Below are 23,845 nucleotides of genomic sequence, written 5' to 3' on the forward strand. Positions count from 1 at the left end.
CAATGTGCTAAGAAAACTTCAGACCAATGAAAATAGTAAAGAAAACAAAGCCTAATATGTTTGTTCTGTAAGACTTCACAGAGATCTTATGCTGAAAGATGACCCTTCCCAACTCTATAGATGTATTGACAATTTCTTCTTTAGCCATTGCAAACTGAGAGTGCCTCAACAAAAGATGCCATCAAAAGAACATGATGGTGTTTGATGGTCCTGTGGAAAAGGAGCTATGTTCCTCTTCAGTATTGAAATATCTGAATTCTAATTGCATAGCAAGTTATGATGACTATTGTCATGCTTAGTGCCATAAGCCCTCAAGCACTGTTTAACAACATGAGCTAAAATTCAGCAATACCTACAACAAGTGGTAATGTGACATTGACTATAAAATTTGTAGGATTCTTGCATCTTGCTTTATATGTCAGTCTCATCAAGAGCTAAAATTGCCTGTTTAACACTGTGAGACTTTTAAGTTTTTGCTTCCAACGTTTGCAATACTGTTCTCACCACACAAGTCTGATGTTTCTTTCCCCACACCCAATGGCAAGATGGACATTTGGTTTTGTCAAGAGTACACTTAGGTTATTTCAATGTCATATGTATTGTGGAGACATTGATCAGAAACACTTTCCTCCGATAGACAAAGGACATTCTATAAATGGATTTATGTGATAATTAACTTTTTTTTTCATGGAATGAAAAACTTTCTAAGAGTGCAGGCACCATCAGCAAATATTGAGATACTTCTGAAAGCAGTCAAGAAAGTGTCTGAAGCTACTATGCCTATTTCTTTCTCCTGTTCATTAGATTTCCACTGTGGGAGAGCATAGCAGGAGTCTAGATTAATGTCCTTACTGTCAAACTAAAAATTCTCTGAAAAATAAGGGAGGTGGAAACATTACCTCATTTGAATACTGTTTCTATTAATTTTGTTTTTTTTTTTTCCCTAATGAACCAAGTATGGTTTCTTGTACCATCCTACTCCAAAAGGAGAGAGAGAAAGGAGTGAAAATACTGTTTTATCATGCTGACTTAGGAAAAAAAATGTTAAATTATTTGAAAGATAATTCACCTATACATTATTGAAGTTTAGCTAGTAACAGAGGCAAAAGACAAAGCAGAGACCCCAATACTGCACACTTCTGCATAACTTTCTGGAAGAATCAGTATGCCTAATTATGTAGGAAAAGTTACTCACATGTTCAGATTTTTTTCACAGTACTGAATAAGACTGATTCAATAAATATTTCTAGTTATACCACATACCTAATTGAAGTTGAATATTAAGCTGTCACGTTAAGCAAAATTAATTGATAATTTTACATATCACAAAGAATAAACATACGAGGCTTGATATTATCCAGATGAAACACACATCTCCTTTGGGTACTGCAGTACCAAGAATTGGCTGGAGACTCTAGAGGAGAAAAAGTACTAAGATAGCAATTTTTTAATAAAAGTTTTGACCTTTTCTTTCATTTCAGGAGCTGCTGAGAAAAGTTCCAAACATGGTGCAGAAGATAAAACACAGAATATTATTAGTGCTATGAAGGAAAGAATGAAGATTAGAGAGAAAAATAGACCAGAGGTGTTTGAAGTGATCCAGGAAATGTTTAATATTTCTAAAGAAGATTTTGTACAGTACACAAAAGCAGCAAAACAAAGTGTTTTGGATGGAACATCCAAATGGTCAGCAAAAATAACCATCACGGGTAAATTTTCTTCCGAACTGTTTGCTCTAAGAGCTCTTTCTTTCCTAGTCCCCTGGTTCAAGAATAAGATTTATTATAATTAGGGCTGGAACTGTGTGTTCAGTTGCCTACTTGGTGCATCTATAAGTGACTGAATTTATGGCATGCTAACTGGAAGAGTTTTAAATTACAGTTGTTAGCAAAACTACTTTATATTCCACTGCTCTAGGAAGGAAGGCAAGAAAATGGTCTTGTTTTGTCTCTTCTACCTCCTACCAGTATTTCCTGTGCTACTGCTGAACTTTTTGCCACCAATTGCAGGCGTTAAACTTCACAGTTGTGTTTTGAGGTTTTTAATGGCTGTAATGTTAAGAACACTGCAGCTTGCAGTTCCAGACTCCATTAGTTTGAAACTCATCATGTTTTCTTGTTACTTGACTAAGGGTGTGTTCCAGTTCAAGGATGTTGAGCCAGGGAAACCTGTGCACCCAGGAAATACTCAAGATTGCTTCCAACTGCATTAGCCTCGTTACTCATAAAGATTTTCAGGTCCTCTGACTCTGATATTTCAGTTTTTGAATTAAAACCTCAGCACAGAAAATCTGAATAAAAGCTCAACTGACTACACAGGCCAACCTGACTTTATTTGCTATTGGATTAGAGACAAACAGAGATTAAACTAAAAGGCCAAAGACTTCAAAGGCAGCGATATGAAATACCCTCAGTGTGTGATGTGAACGAGATGTGTAGAAAAGTAACAGAAACTGGCTTGTTTTGCTGAAGTCAGCAGGTAGGACCGAACCCCTGCTGGGAGCTGATCTGCTGAGTAAGAAGGTGCCATTTTTGTGTAATCATTTTTCTGAGCACACTGAGGGAGTTTCATTATCCAAAAAGATTGACATTAGAGAATGGTAACTAAATGTTACCAGTGAGATGATTTAAATAATATGTGCAAAATAATAAAACCAAGCTCTGTGATGCTAGGAGCCATGGCAAGTGTTTTAGCTGCAGCGCTCTGGATTTGGTAGGCTGCTATTTGACAGCTCTTGTTTCTCCTGAGATTTCTGGGTTTAAGAATTATGATAAAAATCAAATTATGTGTATTTATATTTGCCACAAAATGCTTATAAATTAATTATACACCCACGTTAACTGTCAGAAATGCTGACAAATACAGAAACAGCTAATGATAATTGATCTGAACTGTCACCCTATTTGTGACAGAATAGGAAAAATTCTGAAAATCTTCATGGTTCATCTCTCAAATGAGGAAAACAAATGACAGACATAACTATGCCCCTCATGTTTAGCTTCATAATCCACAATTCAGATTTTTTGAAAATTAGAGGTTTTATTTTGGACATTTTAGTTTGGATCTTTGGAGACATTTTGGAAATTATTTATTTATTTATTTATTTATTTGTTTGTTTGAGGAGTGTGAAATGGAAATTTTAGGGAATTATTAGACTCACGCCAAGTTATACAACGTTGTATTACTTGCCATGCTGATCAAACCAAAGTTTGAGTGTCTGAATTATGCATGGCAATAAAAGTATTCATTTTGTGCTTTGTAGTGAAGTTTTACATTTATTACTCTATTAAACCATATTTGTAAATTTTATACAGTCCAGAAGGGTACTTAGGCAAGCCTTGCCTATCTCCAGAGTAACAGGCACTGGGAAAATTCTGTTCATATGCTCTGTTTCAGGAGCCCTCAGCTTGAGGGCTTTTTTTCCTGTTGCTGTTGTCACTGTCTCAGTTATTTCTTGGCAATGAAGACCATGAGGGCTAAAGCACATTTCTCTCCTTTTGTTGCAGTTCTTTGTGCTCAGGGCTTACAGGCTAAGGACAAAACCGGCTCAAGTGACCCATATGTTACTGTGCAAGTTGGCAAAACCAAGCGGAGAACAAAGACTATTTTTGGAAACTTGAACCCAGTATGGGATGAAAAATTCTATTTGTAAGTATAGAAGATACTGTTGTTTCTTGCTTTTTAAATTTACATTTAAGTAATATAATGCTACCAGATTGTATTTGTTCTCTATACTATACAAATTCATAGTGTTAATAAATTAGCAACTTCTGAATGGAGAGAGCATAGAAGTTTATTGTGACTTTATGATATGCTAACCATATGGCTCATAATTATGTCTTTTGGGGGATCTGTTGGTGGTGTCTATTTATTCTAATTTTTTAGAGAACTTAAGTAACAGTTTTCAGACTTTGACCTTACATACCAAATGTTGGCATTATAAATGCCTTCCTATGTCTCAGATACTGACTGGGCAGGTTAAATGCGTTGTTATTCAATGTCATGATTCTCCTCAGTGAAACTGGGGAATTTGATAGTAACTTCAGGCTCTGGGATGGGCTGTTTGTAATGTCTACCCTTTCCAAGGCTGAGTGTTGTCCAGAAGGCTGATGTGGAGAGCATGGTACAATCTTCCTGCCTCCTTTCTTTAGCAACAGCCTCTGAATTGGATATGGTATAATTTGTTGTCAGAAATCACAGAATTTCAACCCTGACTGCACAGTAGATAGAATCATAGAATCATTTAGGTTGGAAAAGAACTTTAAGATCATAAAGTCCAACCACTAATCTGACACTGCCAAGTTCATCACTAAACCGTGTTGCTAAGCGCCTCATCTACATGTCTTTTAAACACCTCCAGGGATGGTGACTCCACCACTTTCCTGGGCAGCAGGTTCCAATGCTTGATGACGCTTTCAGCAAAGAAATTTTTCCTAATGTCTATCCTGATGTCAACCTAAAACTCCCCTGGCGCAACATGAGGCCATTTCTTCTCATCCTATCACTTGATGCTTGGGAGAAGAGTCCAACACCCACTTCACTACAACCTCCTTTCAGGCAGTTGTAGAGAGTGATAAGGTCTCCCCTCAGCCTCCTCTTCTCCAGGATGAACAACCCCAGTTCCCTCAGCCACTCCTCATAAGACCTGTGCTTCAGACCCTTCACCAGCTTCATTGCCCTTCTTTGAACCTGCTCCAGTGCCTCAATGTCTTGTTGTGAGGGGCCCAAAAACGAACACAGTATTCGAGGTACGGCCTCACCAGTGCTGAGTACAGGGGGTCAATCACCTCCCTACTCGTGCTGGCCACACTGTTTCTGACACAGGCCAGGATGCTGTTGGCCTTCTTGGCCACCTGGGCACACTGCTGGCTCACATTCATCTGGCTGTCAACCAGCACCCCTAGGTCCTTTTCTGCCGGGCACCTTTCCAGTCACTCATCCCCAGCCTGCAGCGCTGCGTGGGGTTGGTGTGACCCAGCTGCAGGACCTGGCACTTGGCCTGGTTGAACCTCACACAGTTGGTCTCAGTCCATCGATCCAGCCTGGCCAGATGCCTCTGCAGAGCCTTCCTGCCCTCGAGCAGGTCAACGCTTCCACCCAACTTGATGTCATCTGCAAACTTACTGGGGGTGCACTCGATCAGCTCATCCAGATCACTGATAAAGATGTTATCTGAGCCCTGTGGAACACCATTTGTGACCAGACACCAACTGGATTGAACTCCATTCACCACCACTGCTGTCCAGCCAGTTTTTAACCTGGCAAAGAGTACGCCCATCCAAGCCATGAGCAGCCAGCTTCTCCAGGAGAATGCTGTAGGAAATGGTGTCAAAGGCACTTTACTAAAGTCTGGGTAGACAGCATCCACAGCCTTTCCCTTGTCCACCAAGCAGGTCGCCTTGTCCTAGAAGGACATCAGGTCAGTCAAGCAGGACCTGCCTTTCACAAACCCATGATCTTTCAGTCTGTAATACATTGACTAAGGTTTGAATATGATTTCATGCTAGTTCTAGTCCTGGCAATGTTCCTAGCACTTCTTTCAGGAAGACATGTTACAGTACAGGAGATTCTAATTCACGGGTACTATACTGTTCCTTTCCTGAAAGTATTGCCTTAGGATGCAACACGTTCCTGAGAATGTGACCAATCTGACAACAGTGTCAATTTATTCAGTGCTGTTCCTCGATGTCATGCTTCGAGCTCAGCCAGCAGCCAAGCACCACACAGCCACTCGCTCACTCCCCCCCTCCTAGTGCAATGGGGAGGAGGATTGAAAAAAGTGAAAGTCATGGCTTGAGATAAGAACAGTTTAATAGCTAAAATAAAATATTATAATAATAACAATGAAAAGGAAGAAAACAAAAAGAGATGGAAATGAAACCCAAGAAAAGCCAAGCGATGCACAATGGAGTTGCTTGCCACTGCTGACCAATGCCTGAGCAGTGACCTGCCCCCCTGCCCAGCTCCCCCCGGTTTGTGCATGAACCTGACGTCCCACTGCGGAACATCCCTTTGGCTGGTTCAGGGCAGCTGTCCTGGCCGTGCTCCCCCCAGCTTCTTGAGCTCCTGCTTGCTGGCAGAGCATGGCAAACTGAAAAGTCCTTGCCTTGGGACAAGCGCTACTCAGCAACAACTGAAACATCAGGGTGTTAGCAGCGTTATTCCCACACTGAATCCAAGCCACAGCACTGTACCAGCTACTAGGAATAAAATTAACTCTATCCTCGCAGAAACCAGGACACTCTGCATGTAGCAAAAGTATTTCAGCATTTATTCTTTTCTCATCTTGATTACTAAGTGCACTTTACTACTATTGTTCAAGTCAGTTAAGGATTCTGAAAGGCTAATATAAACCCTGTATGTTTTGGGGGAAAATTTAAGTGAAAGAGAACTGGGTTTTTAGGCAGATATTTTAAATTGTCCCGAAAAGTTCTAGTGTAGCCTGAAAGCACCTATCACAGTATTAACATGTGAAGTTAGGAGGTATTTTATGGAAGCTGTGTGAAAACACTAGCACAGTAAATTATGAAAACAAGAAATTGTAATAATAAGAAAGGATACTCAATTTTAGTGTTTGTTAACTACAAAGGCTTTATTTGCATTTACTGAGAATGTATGTAAACTGTTGACACATTATAATAGTCCAACCTTACGGTACTACATTATAAGATCTAATAGTGCTACTCAAAACTGGATGTTAATTTGATACAACTTGATAAAACCCTGTATCAGTGATGATAAAAATGGTATGTCATTATTTAAGCAACGCTGAATTTACGAAGTAGCAGCAGAACAGCTCAGGAACCTGCAGACTGCCCCATCAAGGTTCAGAATCTCTAGTTAGTCACCTTGTGCAACAGACAACTTCAAAATAACCAGTCACCGTAATGTTAAATAATTGTCTTCATTGTTTAGTTTCTTCTTTCATTCCTTTCCTACTGTAAGGAAGACAGCAGTTGTCATTATTCCTATCTACATAAACCATAGAAACTATTCCTGTTAGGGTTAAGGCATTTGAAATAGAGCTCTGTTTTCTTCAGGAAGGTGCAATGTCATAGCACGAGAGGTTACCTTCTTACCAGGTAGCACAACAGCTATTTTCTCTTCCATGCTTTTTGACTAAAATCTGCTACGTTATTGTTGAGGAGGTTATAATTTCACTATTGTCTGGAAGAGGTTATCATTCCACTATTGTACTAGGTAATCCAGCTGCATTAAGGTATATCCACACCTTTCACAGCTTCAAAGGCCAGTACTAGAAATGACTAGTTAATTCAGAGAAAACACACACTCAGAAACTTTTACAGCCTTACCCTATAGAAATCATGTTTTCTTTTTGAGTTACTTTTCGTGTTATTCCACTAAAGTTGAAGTGTCAAACCACATTGAATGGCTGTGAGTAACCAAAGCGGGAGATAATTTTTTGCGTTTCATTGTCTGCATTGCACAGTGTCAAAAGTTGAATGAGCAATTCAGCAAATTTGGGACGAAGTTTTAAATGTATTGTCTCAAAGACGTGAACAGGGCTACCATAAAATCCCTGGAAACTTGAAAATACTGTATTTTTTTTTCGCCTAGCACTAAGTATTACTATCATCTGCTGCTCTAGCAATAACACTAATAAAAAAACCCCAAACCTTACTATAGCGTAAATCTCCTGAGTAACTGCTTTGAACTGCATGCGTTTTCAATCATTTTTGTAGCATTTGTACTTTCTAAAACAAAGTTGTCTCCCTGACTTATTTAGTGCATTGGATTTCAATTGAAAGTATATGAGAATTTCTGAAGTGTATTAAATAAACTATAAATGTTTAACCACAGGATTAAATCTAAAGGAAATCAATATAACTATTTTATTGACTAAGGAAGTTCCATTTAAATTAGGCTCTACTAGTGACATCTGGTAGTCCTATTTAAGATCAAATGCTAATCATCGTTGTAACTCCTGTATGATAAAATGCAGAAATAAACTCTATCTCCAAATCTTACAATCATGTATTTACTCATAATACCAAAGCATTTATTTAAATCTCCCCATCGGTTTCAAACGAAGCCTTGGAAAAAACCATTGGCTCCCCACCATGCATTTGGTCTTCACAGCACACGGATTGAGGGCAGTGTTCTGGTTTGTCGAGTCGCACAGGGCCCTCATATGAAGGTATGGTGAGCAGAGAGTCAATGTTTCTGACAAAATGGAATGACATCCTCTGCTAAATGATCATGGGATCCTGGCATGAATTTTAATGTGGGAATTGATAAATCATAACTAAAGCTGACTTACATCTGCATGCGTCTGGGTAAAAAGCAAGACTATCAGAGGGAGAACACATCTGTCCTTGAAATGTATGGGGTTTTGTACACAAGATAGAGAAGTAAATAGGCCAGCAGATGTTCCTTTAGTGAATGTAACATAGGTGGTAAGGGCTTTGCTCTTTCCATTGGCATTATTAGAAAGCAGATAACAGAGCAGATTTTATTTTTTCGATAAAACGTCAGAGAGAGGAGGTTTTTTTCAATGCCAGAGCAAAGGAAGAGTCTCGCAGCGATCTGTCATCTTCCCTCTTCTGGTTAAGTGTGGCATCTGATATGGGACAAGGAACTGCATTTTTATTTTTTAGTTCCAAGGAAAGAGGTATTTTGGCTGTGTAGTTTTAATCTTTGTAATCTTCTCCACTTTCATTCTTTTCTTGACTCTTTTCAACAGTTGATTGCTGAAACATGGAAATCTGCTTTTTCTGGCAGTGCTGTTGAGCAAACTCACATCTCCAAATTGCCTTGCAGACTTTGCAGATCTCACGTTTCCTCTGACTGCTCATTCACACAACGCCTCAAATACAGTTATGTATTAGAGAAGCCTTTCATATAACTGGTTGATTATTTTACATTATTTATTCTTTCTATTTTGGCTGTCACTAGGCCACCATATGGCTCTGATAAGTAGCTCCATTGAATATCTATTACTCCTTTCAGTGCATGAAAACATTTGATCTAATTGATTTAAATTAGACCAATGAGAAATGTTTTTTTGAAGACTGTGATTACCACCTGGCCAGTATAATGGTCATCACTAGAAGTTGGTTAGAATTTGCCTGATTTCTGACATTCTTCGTGATTTCCTGGTGATATACTGAAAATACCAATGCAGACATAAAATTCAATAGAGAGAATATTTACAATTGCTTGTAGTGGGAAAAAAAACAGCCAACAAACCACCAACAAAAAACTCTACAACTGTTTGTTCAAACAAATTAGAATGTTGCTGAGAATTCTTACTGCTATGTATTTTAGCAGGTAATACTGGGAAAAAGTATCCTCTAGCACCAAACAGCATTGATGTAGATTAGAGACCATGATAGTTAAAGTGTCTGTGTTGGTCAGAGAAGCTGTTCAACTGCTTTGTATTTTGGATATTTCAGTCTAGGGTTTCTGGTGAAGTGAGACTTTCTGGCAGCTTTGTGAGGCATCCAGCCGTGGATATTCTTTCCTTAGAATTACCTTAAAGAGCAGCACTCACACAGTTTATTTATACTTCAAAGTGATTCGTGGGTTCATTTAAAGCAATACTTACTATAAGTGGCCATATATAGGAAATAAATACAAGAGAGGATCTTACCAAAGTCCTTTGCTAGTGTCATTTTATACATTCTTGATCAACTGAACTGATTTGTAAAAAGTAGAATCTTCATTATACCTGGAGACAACAGGGTAGGTTAACTGCTTAAATGGTCTTTCAGTTTCCAGTGATACCTAAACACAGTCTGATGAGAATTGTTGAAACAGCTGAAGCATCGCTTCATAAGCACGAGTATGTAACAGAGAATTATATTACACAAAACCAACTGGATCATAGAAATCTGCATATTAGTTTACTGGATTTATCCATTCTAACAATTCTTTAATAAGCAGCCGAGACTCTGAGAGACATCCTACTAATTAAAATAACTATCTTAGAGCCTCAGTCCAAAACAAGAGAGCAGAACACCTCAAAGAACCAATTCAAATGATAAATTGCTTGTTCAGCAATAATGTTTTTCAGTTTCACAGTACAACATGTTTGGTCTGAGTCTCTTTTTCAAACTGCTGTCCATGCAGGTTAATTTTATACAATTCTCTTTTTGTTATGACAGAGTAAACTAATGCAAGAAAAGGCATTATTAGTCTCATTCTACTTTATCAGAAAGCATGGCCCGTGACCACACTGTTAAAGAATTGGGACTGTCCAGACTAGAGAAGAGACAAGTAGTGGAGGTAAGGATGTCTTTAAACACATCCTTTCTCCTGCAAAGAGGAAAGGAACAATCTGTTTTCCATGCTTACTGTTATAGTATAACTAGAAGTAATAGGCACAAATTCTATTTAGAGAGGCTTAGATCAGACTTCAGAAAAGGGCTGCCAACAGTGGGGTTAGTGAAGTACTGGCATAGGTAGATTTCCTGCGAGACTGTGGTACGATCTCTGAACGCTTGAGAACAGACTTCCCAGAGCAATGCCATGAACATATCTGGCTCTGGCTTGCAGTAGTGGCAGCGATAATAAACATGAGGGTAATAATAGCAGTAAATGGCTTCCTGAACTTCATTCTGCTATCTCCCATGACCATGTGGTTTCTTTGGACTTTTAGGACAAAATCTCTGTTGTCACCTTCCGTTACCAGTCTAGACCATATGATAGCCAAGACACTTAGTATCAGGGGATAAAATTGGGTAAGAATTTGGTAAGGTTCAACTCTTGGATTGTTTTATATCACCTGCTATACAACATGTCTTCCTTGTGCTTGTTTGTAAGGGGGTTTACAAAAAGCAATGATCTGTCTGTGCTACGTTTTGAGCTACTTTTACCACATCTAGTTCACGTAGCCAAGCAGCACCTTGATTTTTATAATTGTTTTCCAATTAAGCCAATGTTTACTCGCTGAATGAACATACACTTAAAACAACAAAATGTTACCTTCCAAAACTTATTCCTTTAGATTGTGGAGGACATTTACGGTATATGTAATGGTCTAGAACTAAAGCAATATCCATCTGAAATAGTTAGATAGGTAAGTGTATCTATGGTTAGTATCACCAAGTGGTATGTATCATGTTTTCTTAATGAATGTATGTCCAAAAAGAATTCAGGTACTTTTGTAACAGGCTAAACAAGCAGAAGCTACCAGAGAAAGAAACTGAAAACAAAATACAGCAAAAACCAGAGGTTGTATACTCCAATTACAATAGACCACAGAGATTCTTCAGCACATACTCTTATACAGGCAGGCTGGCAGCGTTCAGCTGAAGTAGCCTGTTGAAACCAAACTAAAAGATCTTCAGGTTTGTCAGTCAACAACCACACACAGTGACTTCTCTGGAGCTTTGGCAAGTCATGTTGGCTCTGGATTTGACATTTCTGGGAAGTTAGGTAGGCAAATATTGTTTGAACCTTGGAAGTTCTCGTTGGAGAGCAGAGAGGATATTTATCAAAGAAACTTATCTCACGGTTTGCTTTTTTTTTTTTTATAACTACTGTTGGGAAAAAAAACGCATGCTAGTGCTTCAGGAGAAAAAAAAGGCCAAATACATTTTGAAAAGGAGGAAAGGGCACTATGAGAGAGAAGTAAGGAAGATACTTGTAGAGTGATTTAATCTGTCTATGAATCATTATCCCACCTGTAAAACTGGAGTAAGAATAGCGTAATCTTCCCTTTTTGTACATTCTTTGTTCTGTCACTTTTGAGGATATTTTTTATAATGAGCCTGGTCATTATCTGTGACATTGAAAAGTTTCTTATTCGAGTACAAGTTCTTCAAAGATTTTCTGCCACTAGCTGTCTACTCTTGAACTAGTTTGCTGAGTGCTCAGGGAATACAAGACCAGTCCTAAAGAGATTTGTTTACCTTATTGTGACAAGAAAGGTTTTTCTTCTCTTCTTTGGAGCTCTGATTAAAAGTAGTTTTATTTTTAGACTACTTATTTGTGAAAAGATTAGTTAAAAGTTGATTCAGAAAAAAATTTCTAAGCTACAAAATGTGCAAAACTGGAAGTGAGCAGGCAGAGGTGTTGCAAAGGCTTGTCAGTCAAGTTCATTTTCTTGATGTTATCTCAGACATAGCCTAATTTGTCTGCTCATTGCTTTACCAAAATAGTGTATTTTATTGGAAAAATCATTTTCTTTAAGTTACAGAAATAACACTTCTTTAGAGGAAAAACAAAATCTCTCCACTCAGACTAATTATTCGGAGTGTGCGAATTTGTTAGCAGATGTAAGAGTTTTTACTGAAGGCTGCAAGGGAAGAATGCTGTTATGATTAATGAATTTCATTTTGACAGAGTGGGAAATTAGTCTCCATACATTCTTTACCATCTCCTTCATTCATTTGCACTTTTTTCTTTACTGAAAGTAGCGTAGCATCAATTAGTTGTTGATCTAACACTGGGTGCAGATCTCTTAGGTGACGTGTACAATCAGGTCAAGCTAGTGCACCTAATATTAAATTTACATTGGGCTACTATAGTAAAGATAGTTTACTGTTACATTTTTTATTACTCTAGCTGTTAGAATGAGCGGGAATGCTGGGAGGATTATTTCATCTCTGTGCTGCATTCTGTAAATGCAGAAGTAATGTAGTGTCACCAGATTGTTGATAAATTATTAAAACTACCTCTTCTATCTGGCGTCTCTGAATGTATCACAGCTTTTCCGCCTTTCAGAAGTATCAGTATCTTCATTCTCTGCCTGCTGAAGAACAACTCACTTCTCACCTTCCTGTACCACACCTCAGTGAACACTTTTACTGAGCACAGAAAGTGGAGTGGCTAGAAGAGGAATACTGAAAATAGCATATGTTGTCTTTGCCTTGAATCCCCTGGACTGATTTTCCTGTACAGATTAAGCAGAAGTAGGAATCCCCCCCAATGCTTTTTGCAAAGCCACAGAGCTTCTGCACAGCTGTCACAAGTGACTAAAGCATAATGTGCATCTCATTATATATTGCTGTTTCTGAGAGGCTGGCCAGGTAAGTAGAATCATGCAGGGACAGCTCTGTAACTTTAACAGTAAATTTCCCTGCAGTCCCACTGCCACAGGGCAGGCCAATAGAAATACTTGTTCATCCACCCTCCTGTTCTTACATCACAAATCTATGCTGGTTTTGGGGCCCGGCACAGGAACTTTACAGACACGTAGCAGAGCTGACTCAGTGTTAAATGTTTAGACACTAAGATGAACACGTGAATAAATCCGTTGGTTGTGATAGGTCTCACCATGTTTCACTAACCCAATGTTAAAGCAGCAGAAGATGTGTGAGAGACAAATGAGGAGATTAAGGAAAAGGGCAGTCGTCCTGACCATGGGTGTAAACATTCCTTAATCAGCTAAGTGTACATCAGAGGGAAATCGGTGCTGTGTCAGGAGAATAAAAGTCAGGTATTTGTACTGAAGTACCAGTTAATGATTTTATATATGCAGCATCTCCCTGAGAAGCAAAGCAGAAGCAACATTTCTGTCAACAGAACAGATATGGTGATAAGGGTCACATAAACGCCTCACCAGTGATGGATCTCTGTATGTCACTGTAGAAATACCCTGTTTAATATTTATTTTGGGTGCACAGCTAAATGCAATTCAGGACTCTAGCAATCACAGAATCACAGAATGTCAGGGGTTGGAAGGGACCTCGAAAGATCATCTAGTCCAACCCCCCTGCCAGAGCGGGACCACCCAGAGCAGGTCACACAGGATTGTGTCCAGGCGTGTTTTGAATGTCTCCAGAGAAGGAGACTCCACCACCTCTCTGGGCAGCCTGTTCCAGGGCTCTGTCACTCTCACAGGGAAAAAGTTTTTCCTTATGTTCATGTGGAACCTCCTGTGCTCCAGCTTGCACCCGTTGCCCTTGTCCTGTCATTGGCCATCACCGAGGAGAGACAGCTTATATTTTAAGAAAATTAAATGGTTTCTGGGTTTAGCCTAGTTTCTTAAGACAAAGATGTTTATTTGATCCATTGGCGTCTTCCTATATTTCATATGTCCTTGCCAATAGTTTTTGAGTTTTGTGGTCAGTCAGAGAAATTTCACAGATTGCCTAATACTACGTCCACCATGTTCTATGAAAATAGGTGGTCAGACAGAGATGAGATCCTGCCAGTATCTTCAGTATGAGCTTATCCTGTGATAGACACCAGGGAGTCCATATGAGGGGGTAATTTATGAAAATCCCAGTTATAGGAGAAGATTCAGTAGGTGATTGCAGTTTGTTAGATGTCAGGGAAGCCAGTCATAAGACAAAAGGAAACCAGGCTTTGTTAGTTTTGCTAATCACAAAACAGTGTGTTTTTTAATTACCAGAGATATCTGCAATGTTTAAATTTGGAATACAGACACAAGCATTTCTGTGATACTGAATGTTGTCACAGTGAGGCAGCATGAAAGCTCTGCATACCATCTTTAGTGACTGATTTGCCTTGACAGTAATAATACCATTTAAAGTACTTTATACTTCCAAAGCCCATTAGCACCACTAATTAATTCTTAGAACACCCCTGAGGGGTGCCAGTTGGGAGATAAGTTATAGTATTACTGTTTTAATGTTGGAAACGCTGAGACAGATCAGAGCGATAGTGCTTGGAATAGAATTCAAGTAAAAACTCTTTAATCTAGTGTCAAACTAAGACTTTGCTGAAGATGAATATTTGCTGCTACACTTTAAAGCTGTATTTAAAGATAACTAAAGCTTTGTTACATTTAAAATATTTTTGTAGTATTACTGAATGGATATAAAGAAAATTTGGTTAGTATGGATGCATGAGTATGACATAGCTTATAACTGGTGCCAGGTCTGTACTAGCCATGAAATATCATCAGAAAGTTTTTCACTACCCCAGACTTCCGCAGTCAATGTTAGGATACGCCAATGAAGTCATAAAAAGCCAACAAGGACCAGCAATAAACAGTCCTCATTGTGGCTTCTAGCAATAAGCAGCAGTAAAGTTTCTTTTTCATTTCTGTGCAAATATATGCAGGATGGGAATAAAAATTTGTATCCACTGGGAACTCTGCAGACTGCAAGGGAAGCCACCTCACTCTCTCATACATGCGGTAGTTTCTCATGAGGGGTTAGTAAGACACTTCAATTTGCAAGGAATTTTTCGGTGTGTGGTAGTCTGTCCCTACTCCTTCTCCTTACCATGGGAATGAAGGTCTTTGAGAAAAGCAATATATCTTTTAAAGAAAGCAGCTACTTCCCTAGGTTTTTCTGATTGCCTGTCTTGTCTTGCTGTGATGTTTGTGTATACTTGTTGGGTTTTTCTCGCAAACTTTCTGCCATGTAGTGGAAATATTCTTTAAGATTTTCTCCCTTTTTTAATTATAACATTCTAGGCTACTGCTTTTGTGGTCTACTGTACATATTACATAGCACTCCTAAATGAATAAATTTGACCGAACTGTATCTTTCCCAAGATATTTGTTAAATGATAGCGTTGAGAAGTACACACTGTAAATTAAGTAATGATTTTAATGGGGATGTTCATGACATTCCTAAATACAATCTATATGTATATATAATTTAGTCAAGTTAATCTCTTTACTTTCTCTTATAAATAGTCATTGGAGTTTTGTCCCTGGCGATATGGTGTGGCCTTCTGTTCCACTGAACGCTGCAGGTTGTTTGTGTTCTGTCACTTCATGCAATTAAGCCAGTGTATGGAAGTCGAGGAAAACGAATCAGACAGCAGTACAAACTTAAGTACCTTATGTATCACTCACATTTTGTATTTTGTTATTTTTACAGTGAATGCCATAACTCTACAGATAGAATAAAAGTGAGAGTATGGGATGAAGATGATGACATCAAATCTAGAGTAAAACAACATTTCAAAAAGGAATCAGATGACTTCCTCGGGCAAACGATCATCGAAGTAAGAACATTGAGTGGAGAAATGGATGTATGGTATAATTTAGGTATGATTCTTACTGATTTTTTTAAAACAAATTTAGGTAGAATCTCAGCATCTGTATAGTTGGGACTTCAAATAATAAACCTTTGGTACCGATACACAACTTTTCAAATCTTAAATATTACAGGTTGATTTGAAAATAAAAGATACTTTCTTGGTTTTGGTCCAGACTTATGGCAATTACAGAGAACAGACTAATCACAACCATGTCAAAGAAAACTATTTCATTTTAATGCAAAATTAAAAATATGTAAGAAAACATTTCAGACTAGTCCATTCGCAGTAGCATTCTATGGGAAATACATCTACAAAGATACATAGAAAAATCTAGCAAATATTTCGCTTGTTGTCCACCTTCATTTTATGACATATTTAAAAAAATTATTTATGTACCGTTCTGGGCCTGATCATCTTTGTTTTTCACTGTGTTTACACCTGTGGTTCTTCATGAAACTTGCTTGCTTGGGTTTTCTTTTCTGTACATGTCAGATGTGATTATATGCAGAGTCAACAACTGAAGACAGCTTGCTGAAGCTCAGAATGTTCTCCATGGTCCTTAATGACTGCACTTTCTTGTTTGGACAGGACTTAAGAAATATCATTCTTTAAACCAGAAATAAATAAGTAAAAGTGTGTCTCAGAATATACGTCCTTTAAATCTAAGCATACAACTGATCCTTAATTCTAAAAATCCCTTTGCATGCACTAAATATTCTGAAGTAGCCCTTTAAAAGTCAATCTCTTGTATTTGATAATCCAAATGTGATAGTAACGTTTTATCTAGGTTGCCTGCTCTGTAAAAACTTCATAAAAATTTTCTGAAATTGTGGAGCATTTGTTTCCTAATCAGCAGTCCTTGTGTCCCTGTCTAGTGTTTCATTTTCCAGTAACATATCTAGATGTGTCAGGGAACGATTTGATTTCTTATTAACAATGAAAAGAATACCTAGCTTTATTTCATATTTATAAAGAGATTTTTTTTAAAGGTTAAGATAACTGAGTCATTATGAATTCTTAATTTTATTCCTTCAAAAACTTCATTGACTTAAAGCAGTATAAATATGGAATCAAATTATTATGAAATGGATTTCTAAACCAAATTTTGCTGAATTGATTTGTCTGAAACAGCTTAATAATAACATTGGAAAATCTATGTGCTCTGCAGAAGGAAGACTCTAGAATGAAAACTTTCAATCAGCATCTAAAAAGAAAAGTTGGGAAATGCCTCATGATAATTCTAATATTCTAAAAAAAATGGTGTGTTTTATTCTGATATGTACACACAGTGACAACGGCAGTATGTCACATCATATGGAGGAAAGAGAAGTGAAATAAACGTAGCAATTGGATTTGTGGAATACCAATTCTTATCAGTTGTTCATCACCGTCCACATCACAGCACTTTGTGAAAGAAGCATAAAAACTGTAATACTTATCGAGTCAGTTATACTGCTAGAGTGGACTGGAAAAGTGAAAATTTGAGTCAAAGTTCAGTAGCCTCCACGAGTGACAGCGACTAAATGGACAGTACAGATAGCATAAACAAAGTTCTTCATATTTTTTCTTCTCTAGGATGCAGCTTAGCTCTGTAATTGAGCTCTGCTAAGAACGTTTTGAGTTTCTCTGATATAGTAGTTCAGGTTGTTGCTAAAGCCTTCATAATAATAATTAGCACATATACCAGGTAGAAAAGGGAAAAGTGTTAAACAAAGCGCTATGCAGCCTGGTTTGCATTTGGCAGACAAAATAAGAAAGATTCTTTACTTTCTAGTTTGATATTCTGCTTCATGTCCTGAACCATATGTGAGGTACTAAAAAAAATCCTCTTGTTCTCAACAGCACATCTTTCTGCTTTTTAAAAAAAAAAGCTTATTAATCTAGAATGATTTATGAAAGCTTTTCACATGACATATACGTATTCTTGTTAGTTACTAATGTATTATTTTTCTGCTCTTCAGAAAAGCGAACAGATAAATCAGCTGTCTCTGGTGCCATTAGATTGAAAATCAATGTTGAAATAAAAGGAGAGGAGCAAGTTGCTCCCTACCATGTGCAGTATACATGTCTACATGAGGTATGTTGTAGAAGTTAAAACATACTACACAGAAATTATTATTCAGTTGTTGCATGGGTAAGGAAAAAAGGCTACAGAGCATTAGAACACTGAAACAAATAACTGGTGCTACACCCGAGGACAAGTTTGTTTGAGATTCCCTACTTCATATTGCTGATGGCATATCAGATTCAGAGTCAAAGGCAGAACAACATCACTCCAACCGGTCATTCCTGCTTGTAGGAGTTAGAAAAAGAAGCGGTTGCTTCGGCTAAGTGCTTCCTGTACCCTACTTCATTTTAGTGTTCTGATGCTCCGTAGATGCTCACTAACATCAAGAAAATGAACCAATTCTGTATGTTACAGACATATAGCTATTCATTATAAAGTACTTCTTTCCTGCTACATTAATTCATATTTTGGAGAGAGGAAGAAGAAGGAGGAGAAGCACAGATGATATTCAATTTTGTTCTCCTATCATCTAGATGTCTTTTGTCAATGTTGAAAAATAATCACCACTGATAAAGTGTGTCTTTCCAAAGATTTTATTTATATTTGATTCCTCTTCCCTCAGTGGTCCACACTGAAGTTCTACTCTAAAAATACAACTGTTTTCTGAAAGCTGATAGATAATATATGGCTGAAATTTCAGCACTAGTATATATCCACAAAATCCCATTATTCACCCTTTGTAAAATTGAATGTTCAGGTCATTCATGCTAATAGGTTTTGACCTGATATTGCAAACTTTTTGACCTGTGATATAAATGGCAAGATTCTGTTACTTTAAGATAATCCACAAGGCAGTTATGGGCTAACCAGCGAAACTGAAATGATTTCAAAGTTTGGGGTGTTTTTGGACACTGAAAATAGGAAATAAAATCTGCTGCTCAGATTTTGGATACATATGGAGCAAGGTAATATGAGAAGCATTTTGTGATATTAATGTCAAGTTAAACACTAGCTTTGGTCCTAAGGTTGCTAAACCTAAACTTTGTTGCATACCTTTCCCTTCTTGAGAGGCTTCTGCAATATTTCTGATGGGTTTCCTGTAACTTACAGTTCTTAAATATGAATTTGAAATTTATTGAGTTGAAGCACTGCGTAGTGAGCATTATAACATCACAATTTCATTCATTAGCAAGGGCATATGATAGAGAAGAGAAAATTTCTGCGTGATTTTATGTTGCAGTCTCTCTGTGCCAGTGAACTGACGTGACCTTATATCAAGGAGATACATCAATGTGCTGAATCACAAGCCTGCACTACCACAGTTCCATTACAAGAAACATGTTTAGAGTCTTGGATTTTTTTGTTTATCAAACGATGACTAGTTAGTGCTAGTATTCAGAAATTTTTTTTAGAAAAGCAACAAAAACCAATGAACATATTGATGACTATTATATAGGATATACTTCCAAAATGTCACTTAAAAGACAAAACTTCCTATTTGAATAATTTCTTACGTTTAGAATCTATTCCATTACTTGACGGAAGTTAAATCTAATGGTGTTGTAAAAATCCCTGAAGTGAGAGGTGATGAAGCCTGGAAGGTGTACTTTGATGATGCTGCACAAGAAATTGTAGATGAATTTGCAGTGCGCTATGGAATCGAATATATTTATCAAGCTATGACGTAAGTATTACCATGTCTTGTTTTCTACTCTGCTGTCAAGAATGCTTTTGAGGGAAGCGATGAGTTACAAGCCTTCATGCTTTCATTCTCCATTTTGCTCCAATTCCTGATTTAAGATTCTTGTTATCATTTTTTGTCCATCTGATTCTCATTGAAGTGCTTCTCATCTGTAATGGAATTAAGGTATATCTATAAGCATTTTATAAGCTGTTACTGGTATTATTGCAAATGCATCTCTTAATCCTTGTGATACTGATACGTGGCAAGGATCACAAAATTCCAGAGGGGATTGAGAGGGTAGAACAGGGTTTCACAAGCTCTGTACTCCTTTCCAGGCATCATCACAGAACGCCAGCAATGGCTACAGTAAACTGCCATAGTAGATGTAAATAATTAATGCAAACCATTTTTAACAGTATTAGAACCTGTTACTAAGTTGTCTGTACTAAAGTAGCTGTCTGATAGCTTTAGCACACAGCACCACTGAGCTTAGAGGCCTTAGAATACAAGAGCTCCATCATATATTCTTAATTTGTCCAGTGAAAAGTTTACCAGTGACAAGGACTATATGCTGCTCCTGACGCAGCCGTAGGAAAGCAGGAGACGCCAAATGAGTCCTCTAAAAATGAAATATAGAATTTTATGCCTATAGAAAGGTGATATTATGGAATTTTTCATCAGAACATATATCTTGTTACATGTCCATCTTTACAGTACATCCTAAAAAAAATAATCTTATAAGAAGTATAAAGGCACATAAACATGGGAAGTTTTCCTTATATAATGACACCATCTGCTATTGCAATGAACACGTCTTTCACTGTACGTAGCTCATTGTAAATAAGTATACTGTACATCTAATAGAAAGGTAGAGGATGTATTTGTAATATATACAGTTTTAATGCTGTTCCTCCATGGACCTTAAAAAACATTGCACAGAATAATTAATTAAGCTTGACAGTTCCCCTGTGGCATTGTATATAGTCTATGCTATCTAGGGAGGATCTCATGTGTTGGGTTTCATGAATATTTGGGTTTTCACGTTTAGCTTCTCTTTAGCCATACATGTCTTTATGTCTTGATTAAGTTATGTTACTTAATAACTAGCATAGTATTATGGTTTCATAATTTGATTTAAATTCGTGTGCTGTTTTTTCCAAAATGTTAATCTCTAAAATAATAGAGTTCTTCCTGCTGCATGTTTCAAAATGATTTCACAATTTTATGAGCTGAATTCTCGAGAGCTATTAATGCCAAGGGAGGGCTGTTATTACTGTTATTCTTAGGAAATAAAGCAGGACTGATTTAGCATTAGTGTTTCCTCATAACCGTAGCACCAGTAAGTTGGTTATCTCAGTACAACATGGTTGTATTTTGGATGGAAAACCTCAACTGAAAGATTATTTTGAAGTTTCTTTTCTTTCATCTCTTGATGAATGCTAGTACTCTGAAATTTTACAAAGTTTGAAACTGATTTTAGAAATTCGAATGTAGCAAAACTCAGCATTGCAAAAATAACAATATAATGGACGTGTAAGTATTTAAAACGTTTTTTTAATCCAACAGTGTTAGAAATGGACAGATTATATTTTTATATAGAGTAGATGCTTTATTTTTATATCAGTAAAAAAAATAACATACAGATATTCATGAAAAGGAAGTAAATTTAATCTGAACATGTAACATGGAGCTGGACAAGTATGCAACACATTTTTCAGGAATCCTTACTCAAAAATTCTACCCAAGCCATTTTAAGTTAAATGACCTACTGTGGCTTGTCCTCTTATTGTTCTTGCTTTCTTCTGTACCTTTTCCATCCAATTTCCTTGCTGTTGATGACTGCAAACCAGGCAGCTGAGGGCAGGTGTAATAAGGAAGTGCATTCGGTGTTCATAGTCTTTCACAGGTAATTTATGCAGGAAATAAAAGATAAGATTTCATTCCCCCATGCCCATGTTGCATGTTAATAATGAGAAAATCCCTATTTGAGGGGTAGGCCACGTGCTGTTTAAGTTAGGAATGAAATCAGTAATGAATGCAATCTCAAATAATACTTGGGGAAGGATATATATTCATATACATTGTTTTGCTGATTCATCTGCAGATATGTCTCTTTGAGCATTAGGCTTTGGGGAGAAGAGTAGTGAAGGCACTAGATCTGTCATGGGGAATCTTCTTTTGGACTATTATCTATTGGGTTTATTTGTGTTTATGAGATCACCTTTTTCTCCTGGAACAACTGTAATGGCTGGGAGAAAACATCCAGCTTCTTGATTTGGAAAAGAGAATGATCAGATTACATTTGTAATGACGTCCTCCTATTAAAGGAAAAGCAATTTTCTACCATACAACAGAGAGAGAATTTGAATGTAAACACTTGGCCCAAAGGAATATTGTGTAAGCATTTTATGCTTGAGAATCCAGTTGCAGAATATTTCTATTGCATGTCTCACAATAATGTTGTAAATTAAAGTGTTTGCATTTGTAAATGCAAAACTGACTATGCTTAATAGCCCATGATCCACACCCCAGAGGGCATCCCCATGCTTCTTATGCACTGCATCAGGCTCAAGTGAATTTTACAGTGTTGTTAATGACATGCTATTTTTGTCTGAATGTAATTTTTAAAATTCATATGTTGCAGTTTTAAAATTACCTGTTATATAAAGTTTCAGTGCCACTTATGGTAGGCAGTCTTGACCCTTTTAGGTGTGGGTAGACAGCATATGCTGGAATAGGAATACATGCCATTCTGCATTTCTGAACCCAACATAAATTTAATCAAGTCTCCCCAAAGTACCACTTCCAAGAACAATTTGACATCTGCTCTGCGATGGTAATAAACAACCCCACTTGCCTATCCTTTCCGGTTCATGCTAGCAGCTTTGTCATATATGATCCTCTTAGTAAACCCTGATGATTTGTTTCTCAAATTAATATTTATTTATATATTTATAGTATATTTATTTATGTTTATTCCTTTAGAGCATAGAAAGAACATTTCAAAAGGATAGCCTTGATTTTCCAAATACCCTGAGTATACTCATTAAACGCAATTGTGGCAGCTCAGCAAAGATAAACAAGCATTTCCATCAGTTTATTGTTTCAGTACCTGACTGCTTCATGGAAAATCAGTCCAATAGGTGACCAGCTACAAGTCCTGAAAACATAAAGCTCAAGCTCTTTTCTTCTCTCAACCATCACCAGCAAAGAAGTTCTGCATCTTCTGCAATTTAAAACATGTCATGTGTGAGTTAGTGGTTGATTCTAGATCAGGAGGAGATTACCTGTGCATCACCAAAGACTTACTGGAATGTGGAAATCAACCCAAAAAATATCACATAGGGGGTTACTTATCTGCTTTAGTCGTTGTCCCCAATGAGACCTTTTTCAGTAAACTTATAAGGAGAATGAATTCAAGTGTGATTGCACTTCTGTCAAAGGCAGAGACATCCATGTTTTCATGAGGCTAAATATACACAGTTCTGCCCTAAAGGATGCCCACTTAGAAGGGTTGTTTTACTCTCAAGACATGGGTTCCAATTGCCCACTTCCTAAGAAAGGAAATCTGCTTTTAAGTTGCAAGATGTGTAATTCACATGAATAGAAAATTAACCATTGACCCAAAAAACAAAAAGGCTATTTGTGCTGCAGTAGCTGCAGCTCTTTGAAAAGGCTTGAATGTATAGATTCCATAACCCAGTGGTCTGTCTTATAATTATTATGTTCCTCCACTCCTCACGGAGTCTATTGGTAAAAGAAATGAAAGACAATTCCAGCCATTCTTATATGGATCAGAAGGCAGATTTCTTTTTTCTCTGATGGATCACAGCCAAACAGTCACTGTTAACTACGTGAACGATATGCACATACTCCCAGAAGTCAAAGCACATATCTGTGAGAGAATAGGAAAGAAAATAGATTAACAAAAGCAGAAAAACAGCTCGGTGATCCAGCTGGCCTTTATTTTGATGACTGCAGTGATGGATGGTGATTTATGCTGTAAATTCAATGTCTTGAAGGAATCGTAATGAAAGTTTATTTATCTACATATATTAAGCCACCTCTCCACCACTAAGAAAAAATATTTTTCTTCCTCTTATTCATCTTTCAACATAACTTGTTTCTCTTTAAAAGGCAAAAAGCAAAGCATGTATTGAAATAGTGTTTGACTAGACACTGAAACTATTCATAACGTCAGCATCCTGGATTTACTGTGTTGT

At 37.4% G+C, this 23,845-nt stretch overlaps 1 protein-coding gene across 2 annotated transcripts in view; it reads left to right on the forward strand.

Moving 5' to 3' along the window:
- Positions 1-23,845, forward strand: part of UNC13C (unc-13 homolog C) — a 156,349-nt gene that overhangs the window by 52,683 nt on the left and 79,821 nt on the right. For both annotated transcript variants that reach the window (XM_086471301.1, XM_086471302.1), the window contains 5 exons: positions 1,482-1,709; positions 3,507-3,648; positions 15,768-15,937; positions 17,892-18,007; positions 19,459-19,622. In XM_086471301.1, the coding sequence (XP_086327427.1) occupies positions 1,482-1,709; positions 3,507-3,648; positions 15,768-15,937; positions 17,892-18,007; positions 19,459-19,622 (820 nt within the window). The remainder of the gene's footprint in view (positions 1-1,481; positions 1,710-3,506; positions 3,649-15,767; positions 15,938-17,891; positions 18,008-19,458; positions 19,623-23,845) is intronic.

Source organism: Leptosomus discolor, chromosome 11 (assembly GCF_034619465.1).
Source record: "Leptosomus discolor isolate bLepDis1 chromosome 11, bLepDis1.hap2, whole genome shotgun sequence".
Classification (NCBI taxonomy): Eukaryota; Metazoa; Chordata; class Aves; order Leptosomiformes; family Leptosomidae; genus Leptosomus; species Leptosomus discolor.